The 17,944-nt window shown below is 28.9% G+C and overlaps 4 protein-coding genes across 7 annotated transcripts; 2 read left to right on the forward strand and 2 right to left on the reverse strand.

The window, feature by feature from the left end:
- Positions 1-519: 519 nt before the first annotated feature.
- Positions 520-3,895, reverse strand: LOC126840312 (F-box only protein 28-like). Its single transcript, XM_050575968.1, has 8 exons — positions 3,657-3,895; positions 2,709-3,026; positions 2,385-2,633; positions 2,127-2,322; positions 1,880-2,048; positions 1,463-1,519; positions 1,238-1,394; positions 520-959 (listed from the first exon to the last, which is right to left on the reverse strand). Exons 2-8 carry the CDS (start codon positions 2,937-2,939, stop codon positions 588-590), a joined length of 1,431 nt encoding a protein of 476 aa, XP_050431925.1. The 5' UTR covers positions 2,940-3,026; positions 3,657-3,895; the 3' UTR covers positions 520-587.
- Positions 3,896-8,762: 4,867 nt separating this feature from the next.
- On the forward strand, positions 8,763-9,779 carry LOC126840501 (signal peptidase complex subunit 2). Its single transcript, XM_050576288.1, has one exon. It carries the CDS (start codon positions 8,997-8,999, stop codon positions 9,576-9,578), a length of 582 nt encoding a protein of 193 aa, XP_050432245.1. The 5' UTR covers positions 8,763-8,996; the 3' UTR covers positions 9,579-9,779.
- A 1,209-nt stretch (positions 9,780-10,988) lies between these two features.
- On the reverse strand, positions 10,989-13,306 carry LOC126840712 (ribulose-phosphate 3-epimerase). Of its 4 annotated transcripts, XM_050576623.1 has the most exons (5): positions 12,932-13,302; positions 12,762-12,826; positions 12,248-12,487; positions 11,783-12,112; positions 10,989-11,161 (listed from the first exon to the last, which is right to left on the reverse strand). In XM_050576623.1, the coding sequence occupies exons 3-5, from the start codon at positions 12,482-12,484 to the stop codon at positions 11,042-11,044; spliced, it is 687 nt and encodes a 228-aa protein (XP_050432580.1). In that variant the 5' UTR covers positions 12,485-12,487; positions 12,762-12,826; positions 12,932-13,302; the 3' UTR covers positions 10,989-11,041. The 4 variants fall into 4 exon arrangements, with proteins under 4 accessions (XP_050432580.1, XP_050432578.1, XP_050432581.1 ...); XM_050576621.1 differs by lacking the exon at positions 12,762-12,826 and having other exon boundaries at positions 12,932-13,306; XM_050576624.1 differs by lacking the exons at positions 12,762-12,826; positions 12,932-13,302 and adding an exon at positions 12,827-12,925.
- A 355-nt stretch (positions 13,307-13,661) lies between these two features.
- On the forward strand, positions 13,662-16,511 carry LOC126840713 (ornithine decarboxylase antizyme 1). Its single transcript, XM_050576626.1, is given in 3 exon segments — positions 13,662-13,984; positions 13,986-14,223; positions 15,863-16,511. Coding segments are annotated over 3 exon segments (639 nt in total). The 5' UTR covers positions 13,662-13,828; the 3' UTR covers positions 16,108-16,511.
- The last annotated feature ends 1,433 nt before the right edge of the window (positions 16,512-17,944 follow it).

The following is a 17,944-nucleotide window of genomic DNA, read 5'->3' on the forward strand; positions in this document are numbered from 1 at the left end:
TTCATGAGAATTAAGTTATATTAATATAGAATAATCACTAAATAGATAAAAATTTGTAAGGTACTTGTAGTAGTATCAGTATAACACTAGACATAATATTGAAAGTTAAAACATAAATATTTAAACAAATTTGCTAATAATCAAAATGTAAGTTACGTCTCAAAATTTAATTTAAAATGCACACTATTAAAGCGAAAAATACAACTAATTTTTTATTTTTTTTGTTAAATTAAATAAAAATTGTGATAATAGAAAAACGTTTATCGAAACTTTCCTTCACAAACACATAACGTAATTCTATTAAGTAATAATTGGAGAACATTTAAGTAAAAATTTAGCTGAAATTAACTATTAACAATATTTAAAATATAGATTTAATTATAAGAAACTGAAGTCGAGGTAATTTTTTTAAAAATGTTTTATAGAAAATTGTTATAACTAAAATACAATGTTGGGGGGTGGTTATGACAATTATTTTAGTTTTACTTAAAATTGGATATAAATATTTTTTTTTACGTCTATGAATGTTCGAGGTAGATTCGTTTCGATTAATTTTTTTTTTTTTCAATATCATATTAAGTTAATATTTAACTAATGCTGTTATTGATTCGTACTTTTTTAACCACGGTCCTGACACGTTTTGCTGTTTTGGGTACAGCTATTTCCATTTTGCGTTTTACACCAGTACTCGTAGATGGCTCTTGTTCGTCAGTACTTTTGCCTTCTTCAGCAATCGACAATTCTGCTTGCTCCAAAGGCTCCTCAATGGTGTCTTGGAAGGATTGGTCACCTAGGCTGTGCAACCTAGAGCGCATTGTATTGCTAGTCGAATTTAAAATAGGTGGCCCCATTGGTAAAGATATATCACTAGTAGTGTTGCACGTTAAACACACGGACATTGCTGACGAAGAGGACGCAGATTGTAAATATTGTATTTCAGTTTTGCATTTATTAAGTTCCTGTTAATTAAAAAATAATGTTTGTAAAATTTCAAAACATTTGATGTTATCTTTTGATTGTGATTATAACATAAATTGCCCAAGGAGCCGTTTTTATGTAAATAATTCCAAAATCAAAAACCAAAAATTCTCATAAAAATATTTTAGCTCTACTTAAATAGTGTTTAAACCCGAAACAGCCTTTATAGACGGTTTAACGGACAGTGAACAGGTAATCATAATTAAAACCGTTGGTAAAGTTGGGCCTTAGTATTAAATATAGTTTTAAATATCTTTACTTGTAATAATGTACTGAATTTTCTATTTGTTTCTTCATTTTTCTTATCGTATTCGTCCATCCTATTTGAATATTCAACCAACGTCTTGTGTTGATCTGCTATTTGCGACTTGCATTGTTTCAATTCTCGTTGTAATTTACCAACGTGAGTCGTTGTTCTAATTAAAATTTAAAATTTAATTTTTTTATTATGTAACAGATAATGAAAAAATATGTTTTCACTTACTTGCGTAATTGTTTTCTTAGATCAAAAAAGTCCCTTTCTAAGTGACAACTTTGTGACCTATTGGGTTACAATAAAATTATATATTTAGAAACAAACATTTAACAAGACAGTAAATTTATTTAATTTAACTTCTCATCAAGAATATTGATATATTTACAACATGCAGCACATGTTATGATAGCAGTTAAATAGTATTACAACATTGAACAGTTCAAATAACTATTAAGTTTGATTTTGTTTTTAAAAAAATAACTACTCACCAAGAAAAACTAATAACAAAATTACCTCTTAATCATTATTTTAATATGAAAATGAATTAGGTATGTAAATGCGTTTTCATTGTTGAACAACTACATATTTACTTACAAGCTAATTTTTTTTCATAATAATAATTAATAGTAATGTTATGGTACTAACGTTTTCATTCCTTGCTTAATTTTACAGACATTTTTTCGTAACATGGAACCACATTGAGGGCTTTCAGATGAAGCTCGTTTACTTTCGAGACTTGAAACTGATCCTTCTCTGATCATTAAGCTTCGTTTTCTTAAACACATGCTAGTTAAAGTTCTACTATTTGAAGGACCTATAAATTAATAAAAATTGTAATTGTATTAAAAAATATTAATTAAAACAATTTAAAAATAATAAATGTTATAATTACTAAGTAGAGGTGATGGAAATTCATGGTAATCGTTTGCAAAATGTCTAATTTCAGGTAGAGTTGGCTCAATTTTTTCCCTGAAATATTCCATGGCCATGGTAGACAAGTCAAATAATTCATCGGTCACTTTATATGGCCTTGCTAAGCTTTTAGTTACTTTAATATAATGCAAAATTTTGTACACTTCATCCAATATCTTAAAAAAAAAAAAAAGTTGGTGAACACTAAACATTTTTTAGTTATATTAAGCTTTATTACTTCTCCGGCAAAAAAACACAAATGCTTTCTTTCTATGTGCTTTCCGAATGCCATACGTAACAGAATCAACCTCATGTGAAGGGTTTCTACAATATCGGATTCACACGCTAAAGGATGTTGCCGTCTTGCAGATTCACGGCGAGGCATTTTTGCTTTGATTATTTGAAACCTGTGCAACATTTGATTTTGTAGACGCTGGAAAGTCGAGTTCAGTATAGTACTACATATTATATTAAGTTGTCGAGACACCTAAAAGTAATATAAAAACATATTAAATTTGACAAGTAATTTTTTAAACTATGTATATATAATAATGAAACAAACCGCTCTGAGTTGCGATATCTGTTTAAAAGAAGTGTAAGATAATATTTTTTCTAGCACTTCATAAGGTAGATCTAGTAAATTAACTTGACTAGATTGGTTAGAACTGTACGATGCACAAGTTATTGCACCGCTAACCACGTTGACGTTCTTCTCTGGTTTTGAAAGAACTGCCACCTTACTGGTAGAACCAGAAGCTGAGCTACCACTGCACTGTTGTCGAGTAGCAACCATTTTACGAATATTCAATGTAATTCTTTTTGACAATCAATTTTTGATAATAGTAATAATGCACAATCCTCTTATTAATACAAAAACACACTAAATCAAAATAAAACTGTTAGTAAATTATCATTTTCCTTTAGGTTTAATTATTAACTAATAATTATTAGTGTGTACATTTTAAACATATTAAAACAATCAAACTTTATCTTAAAACATTTTTAAGCAATTTTTTTTTTATAGTTAACAGAATGTTGTTTATTTTCAAAAATGTCTACAGGGACTCTTCAAAATGGTTTATTAATAATATTAACAGAATAAAAAAATAGCATAAATATAAATAGGTAATATTTTACATTAGTCTAAAATTTAGGCACACATGATAAGAATGGCAAGCCAGATGTTTTTTAAGTTGCGAAAGTTCACGATATAAATCAAAGTTGTGAGACAAAGGGATCTTTATTACTAACTGAGCTCAAAACCGAAATGTAGAGATCACAAATGGACCATATCGAAATTGTTTGGGACCAATATAAATATGGTTCTGCTAAAAACCCATAAGCACGGACTCTCGAGATTGGACGCTCACGAATCCAAACAATGACGAAAGTTTGACGCTAGATTGGCGTCTAAATTGATGTTTTTCGGTTGTGTCGCAACCGGTAAGACGACCGAGGCCTAATACAACACAGTAGTCATGTTAAGCCTGACATCAAAATATTACATTACCTGCAAGTCTGCTGGGTCGAAATCAATGTGTTAGTTTAACTTTGTTTATAATATGCACATAGTAATATTGTAGCTATTATCCCGAACGCTAAAATGTATATAGTCAGTAACGACCACCAACTTAGAAGCGGCGGCGGTGGCGGACGACAGGCGAGGGGTGGAGGCGCAAGGCTGTTGATTGGCACGCAGAGTACCAGCACCGGACAGCGCAGCGCTAGAGTTGTCGTACAAATGAATCGGACCGTGGACGCGATCGCGCAACACTGTATGAGAGGGAACGTGTTCCCAATGGGCCAGCGGGACCAGTAGAGGGGCGCCGATGTACCCCCGAGTGCCGTGGCAGTGTTGCCAATTTTTCAGCGGGCATTTTTATTCTTTTTGTGTACTCTGCTACATAATTTTGCCTACAAGTAACAAACTTACAACACGCGCACTAACTTACAGGCAAATGTTTACCAATTACCGCTGGTCCCTAGAATGTTTTCCCCAATCCTCCCCCCCCCCCGGACCATAAACGACTCATCCACTCATTCCCCGCGACTCAAATTTCGATTGACTTCTCTTCATTTCCGGAAAACTCGTCGAGTTCTTACACACTTCAACAGCGTCCCTCAGGATCTCTGCAACGTTACTGGCGATCGACGAATGTCATTTTCGATTATAAAAAATATACCTATCATTCATGAGTTTACAAATCGACCCGTTAATACCATTATAAAACCATTTACAAACGATCAATAATATGTACCTATATTTGATAAAAATGACTACAAATTTTAACTTCCAAAAACTGAAAAACTGAATTTCACACCGGTTTACATACACGTTGTGTCAAACATAATTTTTTAATTTGGAAACGATTATATTATTATTGGTTTCATCATAAAAGATCATAATATATTACATTTTATATTGTGCCCAAAGGCTAAATAATCTGTAATTAATTCATTCAATAGGGTAATTACTAATTAGTTATTACGCGACCATGAATAGTTACTCATATCAATAACTGATAAGGAAAACAATCAACTTTTCAAAGGAACTTTTAAGATATTAAACATAATATATGAAATGTTTAAAATGCCATGCTATGATTAAAATAGTTTTTTCAAAAACTTAAATCATTGACAATTTTACTAACATCTTTAATTGGCTTGGCTGTATAGTATATCAGGCAATTTCATAAATGTGTACCGATACATTATAGTATAACTTAAAGGGATACAGGTATTATTTTCGATAAGAAACTATAATTCATTATGGTTGAAAATTGAAATTATATAATAGTGTTTTTTACTAATAATAATAATTATACTTTTAACAAAATATATCGTGTATCGTTGTTTATTATTTAAGGCACGGAAAAATGTGTTGTAACTTATAATCATAAAAACCAATCTTCTTATCAAATATTTCAACAACGGTAGATGTATAGTTTATACCTATCGTGATTATATTTTAACAAAGAACTAGGGGCTAGCTTGGCGCCAAATTGTAAACCACATTAGGTTTATGGATAAACCATTTTGGTCCATTCATGATCTTGATAAGGAATTTTCATACAATTGTGGGTTATGATTTATAAAAACAATATTACTATGTACGTGGAACGCCACACAATATTACAATATTATAATCACGTACTTATCTTCAATAGCCAACAGACCTAAGTAAAAGACCAAAAGTAAAACCAGGCCTCCAAAAATATTGGCACTGAATCTGAACTGTACAAACAATTAGGTGAACCTAGATGATAGATCCTTTCGCACCTACACGCTATCTGCTTTTCTTTAAATTAGTATCATTTTAAAAATATATAAAACACAAATCGTATCCTAATAAATAGTCATTGCTTTTGAAAATTAAAACGTATGTATTTTTAAAACTTAGAACACATAGATTTGTTTAGGTTTTTCTATTCAATTGCTAGTCGGTTTTTTAATAAGTTTGAAGACATGTTCACTAAAACAGAATAGGTTACCTATACACTTGAACATATAATAACAACATTAGGACACAGAACAAAATAATTTCTAAAGATGCTATGTTATTTTATACGAACGTAAAAAGGTTACCTATGGTGTTGTTAATAATAAATAATATATTTTTATGAATGTGTTTAAGACTTTTATGGGTGAAAATATTAGCTTGATAATTTTCGGTTGTTCCCATGTCTTTGTTTATGCCTACTGACATGTCTCGCTTTAAATATGGCCTCTGCAATGGGTAGGTACATTACAGTCCAAAACATACAAACAAGACAAAGATGAATAGGTACATCCGAAAAACATCAAATTAATATATTATTATTTAAAACAACTGTTTTTTAGTAATAGGTATTTATTATTTACATTTTAAATAAGTTCATTAGAAAAATCAACAAAAAAGAAATGCATTAAACCTACTTCTCGTGTATAGGTATAGATCACAGATGCGTTCTTTATAGGGGTTAGTTCCTGTAGGTATAGATGATAATAAATAATATTACATTAAATAACCAGCATTTAACATGGTCGAACGGATATAGTAAACAAAAGCGTGTGGTTCAGTATATTTTATGTATATGTGTCTATACTTAATAAGGCATTTGAGAACCTCGCGTAAAGACTTTTCTACACTATGATATAATATCTATTATCACTATAAATATATAGGCCAACTCGACAAATGCTAAACATGTTTACTTGTAAACTACAATTAAGACATTACCTAACATTAGTTGATTCTAGTCTATATGTTATCGAAATGATGATACGACAAGAAAGAAATTTAAAACAATAACAATAAATATTTATATAACCTAAAAATATAGATGAATTTAGATTGGAGTTTTATACAGCTAAATCTGTCAACTTAATACATTATTAAAATATTTTAAAGCGCAATTAAAATAAAGAGCTTATTGAAGGCTGTTAACTATTATGTCACCTAAAAATATAGTTATATAATTTATATAAAAATAATATTACCGCACGTGTTCCACACCTACACAAACCCAACCAACACCCAAATTCCAAAATCCACTAATCAACTAATATATAATGATCCAAGTTGCCGAAGCTTGGAGGGGGAAATACGATTATAACGAAGTCCAGCCAAGATATTTTAAACGACCTACTTGCCCTGAGGTCTAAAACTTAAATATTCTATAGACTACTAATGACTAATCTATTGCATTTGAATACAACCAGGTGTTCAATTAAGTGGTAATCGGTATCGAAATCCTTTATCAATCTGCTTTAGATGCATTTAGATATTTTTGTAATTTGTTTAAAATTTAGACAAACGCTTGAAAGAACATAAAGAAAAATTATAGTTCTGCCTATATATACCACAATCTGCATATATTTAATAAGGGGAAATTTCACATTCTAAAATACTTTTAAAGATTGTGGTGAACATACTAATTTTAATTTTAGTATATGTGCTACGGGTTTTTAGTTAAACCTTATTATAGAAGGTAAATAAACTTAAGATAAATATTATTTTTAATTAGAAATGGTAATAAATAAATTCATCAAATATTGATAGGAAATTTAAAAATTTTATATAATTTCTTAACTCTTCATTATTTCACTGTTACGAATCAAATTTTATTGATTTTTAGATGTGCATGATTAAAATAAGTAAGTATTAAATAAACATACCTAACATTCAATCATCAACACATACCTACTTATCTATTGTCAAAAGATATAAATACGGTCAATTAAATATTATACGATAACACAACACGTGTGTAAATAGTTGCATAACACAACACACTTATAACTAAAGTTTTAGGTACTTATAATCTGTGGTTGCAATTACAGATAATTTTCTTATATTTGTAAAATTATATTATAATATATGCATAAACATTAAACGTTATGATTGTGATTTATGGTGCATCATTTAGTAATCACTATTAAATATTAATAATATTAATTGTTTTGATTGAATAATGATGTGTTCTTTAAAAAAATGAATATAATTGGGTCATATTCTTTTTATTTCAATGTGACATTATTTGTTTACATTACTTATTAGCGTGCAACTACAGTCGTAAATATATTACATAATTCTCAAAGTATTAGTACGTATTTTTTTTTTTTTTACTTTTTGTAGTTTTACAAAAAATTGCGATAGGAAATGGCGATTTATAATTTTTGGTTCTAGACTATTATAGTTACATTTTAGAAGTAAAAAGTTGTTAAAATCCTAATTGATAAATTTTAGTATAGATATTATTGTAGTATAGATGATATTACTAATATATTTTCGAGATACTAGAAATATAACAGTCCTGATACGCCACTTATGAACACTTCAGCACTCATAAAATACTTTCTCTCTACACAACTTTGGCTGTATGGAATACAAACAAGATAATGTACACTATAATACCAGTGGAATATTTGTATATTTATTTCCTAATTTTGCAACTGTAAACACCTCATTAACTATTAAGTACCTTAATAACCTGCATATTACACTGCTCTAAATAGCCCCTATGGCTTACGCTTTTCGACACATTACATTTCATATAGCGTCGATCAAGTGGTAGGGAATCAAAAGGGTATAAGGGATTTTCATAAAATTGTAACGGAAAAAATAATAACTTTAGAGTTATTATATAAATTATTTATTTGTAATGAGTTTGTTTATGATTGATGTTCATTAATCGTTGGGTGGTTTTAACTTTAGTTTAATTACAATATTCTCTTTCAAATTCCGATGAGCGATGACAATTAATGAAAAATAAGCCACACGGTTACAAAAAAGCTCAAAGCTGGAAGACATAGACCTTATACAGTTATACTACTAGACAGTAGACGGAGGACGGATCTGGTGCCATGCATGTAGTTACAGCGAGCCGACGTGACTGCGCTATCGGTGACACTAGATGACGTTTCTAGGTCATGTGCTCATGCGCTTTCGAGTTCTCACTACTCAGTTTAGTCACTGACTATATGAAATATAGCATAGTCTGTGGTTTAGTAAAGCATAAGGTTTGGCCAAATTTTTATCACCAGTTTTCCATATTCAAATAATTTCATGTCTGTATATATATTTATATTGTACTCGATGCCACACTGAATAACGCGTACAATTTGTATTGATAATGTTATCATGATTTTAAACTTTGGTGAATCACCAAATTTTTGGTTTGTTTAGTCGGCAAATAACAAATGTGTACTGTTTGTCGAGTCAAATGTTTGCCAGCAGCCAGTTTATGATAGTAAGTTAAAAGTTTTGAATTACGTGTTCATTTGATTTGAACATTCGCAAGCTAAACGTCTACATCAGCGATCATTAAGGTGTATTGGAATTAATTTGTATATTTTCGAGAAGAAAAAAATGGGTAAAACAGAAACAAATGACGAAGACAACAAGCCAATTACCATCAACAAATGGGATTATCTTGCTTTAAAAAATACTTTAGACGATGCTGTTAAAGAAGTACTGATTTCAAAGTACAATCACGTAGAAAATTTTTCGCTGATCGATTGTCGATTATTGATATGTACTTTTGCAGTTTTGGTTGCTGGATACGCTCTTGTGTGGGACTACTTTAATCCATTTCCAAAATCACGGTATGTTCTTACTGTATGTGTTGCTCTTTACTTTGTGACTATGGGTATAATAACATTGTACACGACATACAAGGAAAAAGGTATATTTGCGGTGACATTAGAACGAGACGAAAGTGGTTATAATCCAGATAACGTATGGGAAGCGAGCAGTTATATTAAAAAACATACAGGTGTTTATCATTTAAATTTAGTACAGAAGAATCCGGTAAGAGGTGGTGTAATAGAACGAGAAGTTGCAAAGTCAGTAGCACATTACTTTGATGTTGAAGGAACATTATGCCAAAATGTCATTGAGAATGAAGTTACCAAGTTGCATGACGCTATGTTGAAGACAAAAAAAAATTGATTTATATTTTGTTTGTTTTATATACCTTTTAAAGATTCCTATTAAATTGTAATAATTATAATACGTACATATATTTGCTTAAAGTCTGTTAAATATTTAAATAATTGTTTTTTTGTATTTTGTATAAAAATATTCATTTTAAATAATTCAGTTAAAAAAATTATATTTTACAAATAAAACTAAATGTGTGTGCAACAAGAACTAATCTTTTTAATTAATTATACTAATAACGAGATATTCATATTTTCTCAAAAGTATAGTACCAATATGTCAATAATGACAGGTTTATACTGTGGTCTGTGGTCAAGTGGCCAAAAACGCAGCACTTATAGCGGTCATGGTTTGACTCCTGGGTCATGAGATTTTATTTTCTTAAGGTGTGTGTGGTCTCTAAAGTTATCTGACCGTAAGTACTCAAATCATCTATTATCTGGATAAGTAAGTTTAGCCAGGTTATTAGAGACTCCACCTATGATCAAGTGCCAGAACATTTTGATATTGGAATTTAATATTTGTTTAAATTAAAATTGATACATGTCATTGAGTATTAACTAAAATAGTTTTATAGTTGCTCAAGAAGTTTCCAAAACGTAAGTACTTAAATTATTCTTATAATTAACTAATAGATAAATACAGTAGTAAATGATCGATAATTACTTTGATGATAAATTAAAATTTTTGATAATAATTGTTCTAACATTTTATACATTGAGCCAGTAGAATATATTTTGAAAAAAATTATTATTATATTATATTGTAAGCTATTTTTTTTTCTTATGTTGTACAAACACTTTATAAAAATTAATTATTTTTCTATGTCTAAAAAGGTACAGGAGGAAATTTACAATGTATTATGTATATGAAATATAATTCTGACTATATCATATAGAGTATCCTTATTTACTTAATATTTTAGTTAAACATTGGGCTGATGAATGAACATTAAACAGGTATACATATTTTAAAGAACTACTATAATAATAACTTTGGGTAGTCAACTTGTATTTACGATATAACTACAGTTGAAATATATGAAATATAAAATTTAATTTAAATGGAATTATAATAGTATTAGAATCATTTATTTGCAGGTTGTCATTCAAATAAAACAAGGTTTGAAAATTGGATAAAAATTATTTAATAACCTTTAAAAAAGTTACAATAAAAAAGAAAAAATATAAAATACTTAAATAATTATTTATTTTTAAATGTTTGTATATTAATGAACTCCAATAATAAATTGTTCACTCGGCAGTTTAATAAAATAAACGATAATATCTATGATCAATAATATTGAATTAACATTTAACACGACTTATAAACAATATAACTATATATAAAAACGATTTATTGTCAATAATAAATCAGATTTACAAACACCTCAACTAATTACAATAAAAACTAAATACATTCAGGTTGTAAATAATAACCATATATTATACATCTTTAATAATTCTAAATTGTTAACATTTAGAGTAATTGTTTATTTCTTTTATAACTGAATTTCTTAGTAGTTTAATTACTTGAGGGGGGTCATCTGCTTGAATAACAGCTGTGCCCGACACAATCATATTCGCTCCAGCCTAATAAAAAAAAAATTAATTTAATTATAAAAAATACACTAGTAAAGTTAGTTATTAGTAATATTAATAAAAATATGGATTACTGATTTTTCAAATGTTTTTTAAATATTTTATAGGTATACAAAAGATTTACATTTGAGCTAATTGTTAGTAGTCCAAAATCTTAAAAGGGAGATTTAGTTAGGTTTGCCAAACCTTTCTAGAAACTAGGGATAAATTTTTTTTTTAATTAAAAATTAAAAAGTTTGGATTATGTCAGAAAATTTAGCCGCAATTAATATTGTTGGTGTAATCGAGTCTTAGTCTCTTATTATGTTAAGATGTATTATTATCATCAAGCTTAACGTGTCATCATAAGACGATGGTTTCAAAACAAATTCGCTGAATATGGGTTTGCTATACTAAAGCTTTTAAAGTTATTAAGAATTAAACATATTTTTTAAAGAAAATTATATTTTTACATTATTTTAAAAATATATTTAGTAGTTGGGCATTAAACTGTTATATTTTTTTTTTTTTTGAAAAATGGATTGAAGTAAATTGGTAATTTTATGATGTATTAGTTTGTTGTACTTTGCATAATGTAAAAAACTATAGTGACTATTGTAAAAGTTGAACAACCTTTGCACAGTAATCGATTGTACTCGGTCCAACGCCTCCGTCTACTTCAATATTTAATGTAGGATATTTATCCCTTAACCATTTAACCTTTGACATCATATCACACATGAATTTTTGACCTCCAAATCCTGGTTCGACTGTCATTATTAAAACCATGTCAGCTAATTCTATGTAATCTTCAACAGATGCAACTGGTGTTCCAGGTTTTATTGCTAATCCAACTTTCATGCCAGCTTCTTTAATTTTACGACAAACTAGAGAAACATCGTCACAAGGTTCAATATGGAATGTATATTGATCGACGTTAGCATCAGCCATTGGAGCAATCCACTAAAATTATTTAAAAAAAAAAAAAATATTGTATATTGATATTAATTTAATATTAAAAAAAAAAATGTACATAAATATTTTGATGTTATAGCGACAAACTATATTAAAATATTATTAAAATATTATATAGCTCACTTGAATAGGATTCTGAACCATCATATGTGTTTCGAGCATAGTGTTCGGCAATTTGTTTCTTAAGCATTTTACAACTGGATGTCCAAACGTTAAATTGGGCACAAAAGTTCCATCCATCACATCTAAATGTAAGTAATCTGCTCCACTATCCAATAAACGTTGCGACTCATCATATAGTTGGGACAGGTCAGAATTTAAAATGGATGGACCAATTTTACAAGATAACTTTTTGTCCATGTTCTATAAACAAAATATAATTCTAAATATTATACAAGTTTATTATTTTCGTGACTTTAATAAGTAAATTAAATACTGTGGGAACAGTATAGAATTAATGATATTTTACTAGTTCAAACTTTTAAAAACCTCTCATATTATTTAGTCAAGGTTATAGGTTCATGGTCATTTCAAGATTTCTCTAAATCAAATGCTATAAATTAGGTTGGTTAATTAGGTAATTAATAAAAAAAAAAATCCATTTTTAAATCTTAAAAATACATTTTAATAGAATTACCTTAAAATTAAAGCAACGAGTAAGTTAATCAAGGTTGTTTATTTTTGAATTTCTTCAATAGGTACCTAGTAAAAAGTAAAAATAACAGATTTTTGAACCCGTTCAAAAAGCCCGGATGTTCATAATAGGAGAAGCAACGGATAACCTGTAATACCAATGATTGTGCTTACACGTGTAGCTAAGGACATTACGAACAGCTGCGTGTAATCAACAAACTCAAAATACCGTGTTCTGTGGTCATAATCATAACAAAATAGATCTATATTATCATTATCATAATGATATTATTATATAGACTGGAGACCTTTGTTATTTGTAGTTTGTGTTTCGGAATCGTAGCCTGTAAATGTTATGGTAACTTGTAATATATATATATATAATATGTCATAAATATGTCCCAACGGGGGTTTCTATCGAAATTTCTTGTAACTGAAATGTACTATTATGAAATACAAAATACAATGTTGTTATTTTTCTCCGCTGAACAACTCTGCCGTTGCATAAATTCGAAACACCAACAGCGGCCACCGCTCTATTCCTCACCACCATCACCGCCGTCGTTCTGACGATCCCAGTCGTGCCGAATCATATGTTTTCGATTATCACGAAAGCAGGTGATTGGTTGACCTTTTGCTCTCAATAATATTGACGTGGTGAGTGCGGTGAAGTGTGGCGTGAAGGGTGGAAATAACGTCGTAAAAAGGTATTAGGTATGCCGACGCGAAGGCACAGTAATTTTTAAGCAGGCGCGTCATGGAGGAAACGGCCACCGACTGATTAGGGGACATTTGGACTACGGGTGATGTAATCACAGAGTTGATTAAAACCTTGATAACTTCTTTGACTGTTGCTCTCTAATGACGTCAGTGTAAATTGTGAAATCCGATTGCACCTGTCTTGTATTTTGCCATTTGTCCAGACGAACCGTACTACACTATAAATCCATTGTTTGCGCTCCATCGTTTTCATCTGTGCTTGAAGCTTCGCTAGTGCGATATCCAACCAGTTTTCATCCAAATTTTCGTTGTAATTTTTCGCTGTGGAGGTTTTTAAGGCGCTGCGCTGTCATGGAGATGATATCAAGTAGTAAAAACGGTAATAGTAATTTGTTGTCGATAATGCGCGACTGGCAATCCGTGTGTGACGGTAACGGTAACTCCTTTATGGACGCCGAGCCATCGCAGTACTCTATCTCTCTTTGTCCTGGGCCTCAGTGGTGGTCCTGATGTCCCCCATGCCGCAATACTAGCCAAACGCAACAGAGAGGGCAGCAGCGGCATGGGCAAGCAAATTCTATCGGAGCTCTCTGTACTGGAATCAAAACCAGTGCATGAATATGAACTATTGGAAGACGTCAAGAAGCATAACATTGTCAGGATTACGTTCAAAATGCAGATCACGGCTGAAGTGGACATTCAATGGGACACCATACTATCCGGTGGTAAACTCTACATACAGGCAAGTATAATTTCTAAAAATGCTTTAGGAACGATAATACATATGGATCGTAATCGGCAGCAAATTTTATGTATATTATGTAACTAAACGTGAAGCTTAATGGTGTTGTCGAATGTCGTATGACTGCGTTAGTTGTAAACAGTCATTCCATACCACGTGTCTTTAATTAACGATTATGTATCATTAATATAATTATTTTATAATAAATTCTTTCCATAATTTTATAGTTAAGTATTCACCAAAGCATCAATAATAATAATGATAATATATTGTTTGTTTTCTCAAAAATGGAATTGGTTGTATGACGTGTTTGTGATGCATTTATATAGTCTATCAAGGTCATAATAATAAACAATATTCATTTCTGTTATGTAATCCAAATTAATTATTTAGATAGTGTATAAAATACCAATTAAATTACGTATAATGTTGATAATGTGTAATTAATTTCAACTGAGTTAATACACCTATAAACATATTTATAAAGGAAATTTTCATTTGGTTTTAATATATCATAAAAATAATATTTTAGGTATATTATAAATTATAAATAGATATCGCAGAATTCCATTGTTATCATAAATATTTAAATTTTTGTGCCATTTAAAAGAAAACATAAATTAAACTACTTTCAAATAATATAATAAAATAATCATATTAATATTTTGAATTAACATATATAAATATACCTGTTCCAAATATGTAATAAATTCAAAATATTAATATGATATAGAAATTCAATGATTGTGCATTTGAACTCCGTAGTAGAAAGATAATTAATAATCATTCTATTATTTAAATAGTGTGCATATTGATAATTGCGCAATGTTGCGTTTAGATAGTTAAGTAAACACATTAAAAGTCTACTTCAGTTTTATATATATGATATCATATGATAATATTGTTTTTTTGTGTTATAATCTTACTCTAGTTATACCTTCAATATAACTTTCAGATCTTGAGTCTTAAAGATTGCTCAAAAAAAAAGTTTCCTTAATGGGAGAAGGGTTAATGATATATTATTGGTTTGTTAACGTTTCTTGATAGTACTTTATCTTAAGGATATTCCTTATAAATTTGGAACCAATTTGACTATTTTTAAAAAAGTCATAAAGCACCAAAATGTACTAGAGAATAATATAGAATTTTAAATAAAACTTATTCCTAATATCTTTGGTGTTACGTATAATAAAACCTAAAAACTTTGTTTAGGCACAGAAATTTTTTTATTAGACTATTAAAAATAGATTAAGAGAAAAACTATTCCTAAATTTTTAATAAAGTGATTAATAGTTAGCTTTGCATCATAAAGTGTAAACTAAAATATGATAGGATTACGTTTGTGATGAAATGTTATTTGAGAACAAGATTTTTAATTAAATGGTTAGCACTACACTATCGAATACAATCATTCAATTCACTTTATACTCTGTAACATCATCTAAAGTTTTCAGCTAAATTTTAAGTAGCTTTATCCCTTAGTTCTCGCTAAATGGCATTGCTTTTTCCCACAATTTTGCATATAAGGGTTAAATGTATGTACATATAAAGTGTTAAATTAAGGAAAAATGTAAAACTGTAAACTTGTTTCATAAATGCATTATTAGTCATAAATAATAATTATACATTTTATTTATAGGTAGCGGACGCACAAAGACCAGTTGGGTCAAAGGAAGGATTTTTGGCAATGCTGGAATACGCAGAAGAATATTTAAACGTATCACACATTATTGTTTGCTTTGCGAAGAACCATCCTGAACGTAACGTGTTAGTCCGTGGTTTTATGTTTTTGGGATTTACATTACAACCACCAGGTCTCAACAAGATTGTACCACACGCTGCGATTGACAACTCCAACCACTATATGGTTTATGACGTCGAAACTTAGTTCATATGTCTCCTCAAGCTCTTATATAATTCAGTTTCTCTCATAAATATTAATATAAGATAATTTAATAATTCCAAGAATTTAGTACTTAAAAAAAAAAATTAGTCTCATTGCCCGCTGCCATCTTTTGCCCTCTTTGTTGATCTTAAAATTAATATAATGGAAAAAACTTAATCATTTAAATCATTCAATATTTTAAAAGTTTATTTACATTATACTTTTATTTTAATGTTTTTTTTTTCCTCGTTATTTTCGTAGTTGATTATATAAATATAATTTTTTTTTTTTTTTAACAAGATTGTGTAAATTGAATACATTTTTTTTCCTAATTTTTCTTAATTTGTATTTTTTAGAATAAGCTTCTTATGTTTATGAAAATAAAAAATAAAACAATTATTATTATATATGTTTATGAGTGTTTTTATTTCTATTTATTCTGCCGTTTGTAGATGTATTACGTGTTGGGTAAAATATTTTTATTAATTCAGTTTTAATGAAGCTAAAAGTTGAATATTTATATTTTCATAATTACAACATATACTTTTATAGATAGTGTTTCGTCATTCGTACTATAGCAATACTATGTAATATTTAACTAAATGCCTGGTAAACAGTTTTTCATTGTTTAATGTATATTTGTCCAATGTAATATATTTTATTTTTTTATAATTTATTTGGATTTTGGAATGTGTAAAGATTAATGATACGTGATAATAAATCAATCGCTGTAATATGTAGTTGATTATAATATTGAATCAATCGCCAGAAAACAATTATGAAATGTTTGCAGTTGCATGTTATAAACATATTAGCACAATGTGTTTTTAATAACTAAGTTAAAACGCAAAAAACTCAGATAAGTGATGAATAACAATTGACCTGGGCTGATACACACAATAGGCGTTTGGGAACTAGTCATTTCCTAATTGGTAAACAACCGATTTGTATGAATAATAAGTACCTTTTAATTAATATAATTGATTAAACAATTATGTTATAACTAGTAATTGCGTATATCGAATAGAATTATTTAACTGATATAGTAAAGATTGCGACACTCGACACAATTCAGGTTCATAAAAACAACACACATAATATTATGTACAAGACTAATGTATTATAATATATAAACACAATGTGTGTACTATGTACACGATATTTTTTATTCAAGAATTAATAAAGAATTATTTTAGATAAATCAGATATTTTAATCGAAAACTCTAATGTTTTCAACGGGTTATGTTTGATATTATGTAGAAAACAGAAAAAAAACTATTTTCTTCTCGATATTTTTTTAATGGTTTAAAAAATGTAGGCACTAGGCTGCAGCGACGAAAATAATCACATCAAAATGTAATTTAGAGGGATTATTATCTTTATAAAGAAGATAACATTTTGCCTTCTATTTAATATTGTAGTTACAGACTTTCAAAGACGACTTGTAAAATAAATTTTCAGAAAAGAAAGCTACAGCCACAATTCATCTTCTATTATAATTTTTATTTCTTTTACCTACACACTTGTAGTTATTAGGAAAATATGTCCCAATTTTCTATTTGGATAGGCTAACATAATACTTGCTATTATGTTTAGTCTAAAAATCAGTCCTTAAATTTTGTAAAGAACAAAAAAAAATTATATGTTAAATGTATTATAATCGGAATTTTTAATGAAATTTCACTTTGTCAAGTTGTTCTCAACTAAACATTATCTGTGATATTTCTATTGAAATGTTATTGTTATTATGGCAAAACTCCAATGAACAAATAGATAAACAACTTATAATTACCTATTCTAAAATTGTACTATTGTTGATTTGTGAATCTTTTCAAATATT

This window comes from Adelges cooleyi, unplaced genomic scaffold, assembly GCF_023614345.1.
Source record: "Adelges cooleyi isolate 19-005CV unplaced genomic scaffold, UGA_ACOO_1.1 ACOO_flye_CR_arks_rails_tigmint_CR_PRNA_376, whole genome shotgun sequence".
NCBI classification, from domain to species: Eukaryota; Metazoa; Arthropoda; class Insecta; order Hemiptera; family Adelgidae; genus Adelges; species Adelges cooleyi.

Excerpts from the sequence above, each read along its gene's own strand:
- LOC126840312 (XM_050575968.1), bottom strand. The coding sequence starts at position 2,939 with ATGGTTGCTACTCGACAACAGTGCAGTGGTAGCTCAGCTTCTGGTTCT. Across the intron at positions 2,323-2,384 it reads TGTGTTTTTTTGCCGGAGAA|ATATTGGATGAAGTGTACAA; the intron begins GTAATAAAGCTT and ends TTTTTTTTTAAG. Across the intron at positions 960-1,237 it reads AATTCAGTACATTATTACAA|GAACTTAATAAATGCAAAAC; the intron begins GTAAAGATATTT and ends TTTAATTAACAG.
- LOC126840501 (XM_050576288.1), top strand. The coding sequence starts at position 8,997 with ATGGGTAAAACAGAAACAAATGACGAAGACAACAAGCCAATTACCATC.
- LOC126840712 (XM_050576621.1), bottom strand. Across the intron at positions 12,113-12,247 it reads TGGTTCAGAATCCTATTCAA|TGGATTGCTCCAATGGCTGA; the intron begins GTGAGCTATATA and ends AAATAATTTTAG. Across the intron at positions 11,162-11,782 it reads CAATCGATTACTGTGCAAAG|GCTGGAGCGAATATGATTGT; the intron begins GTTGTTCAACTT and ends TTTTTTTATTAG.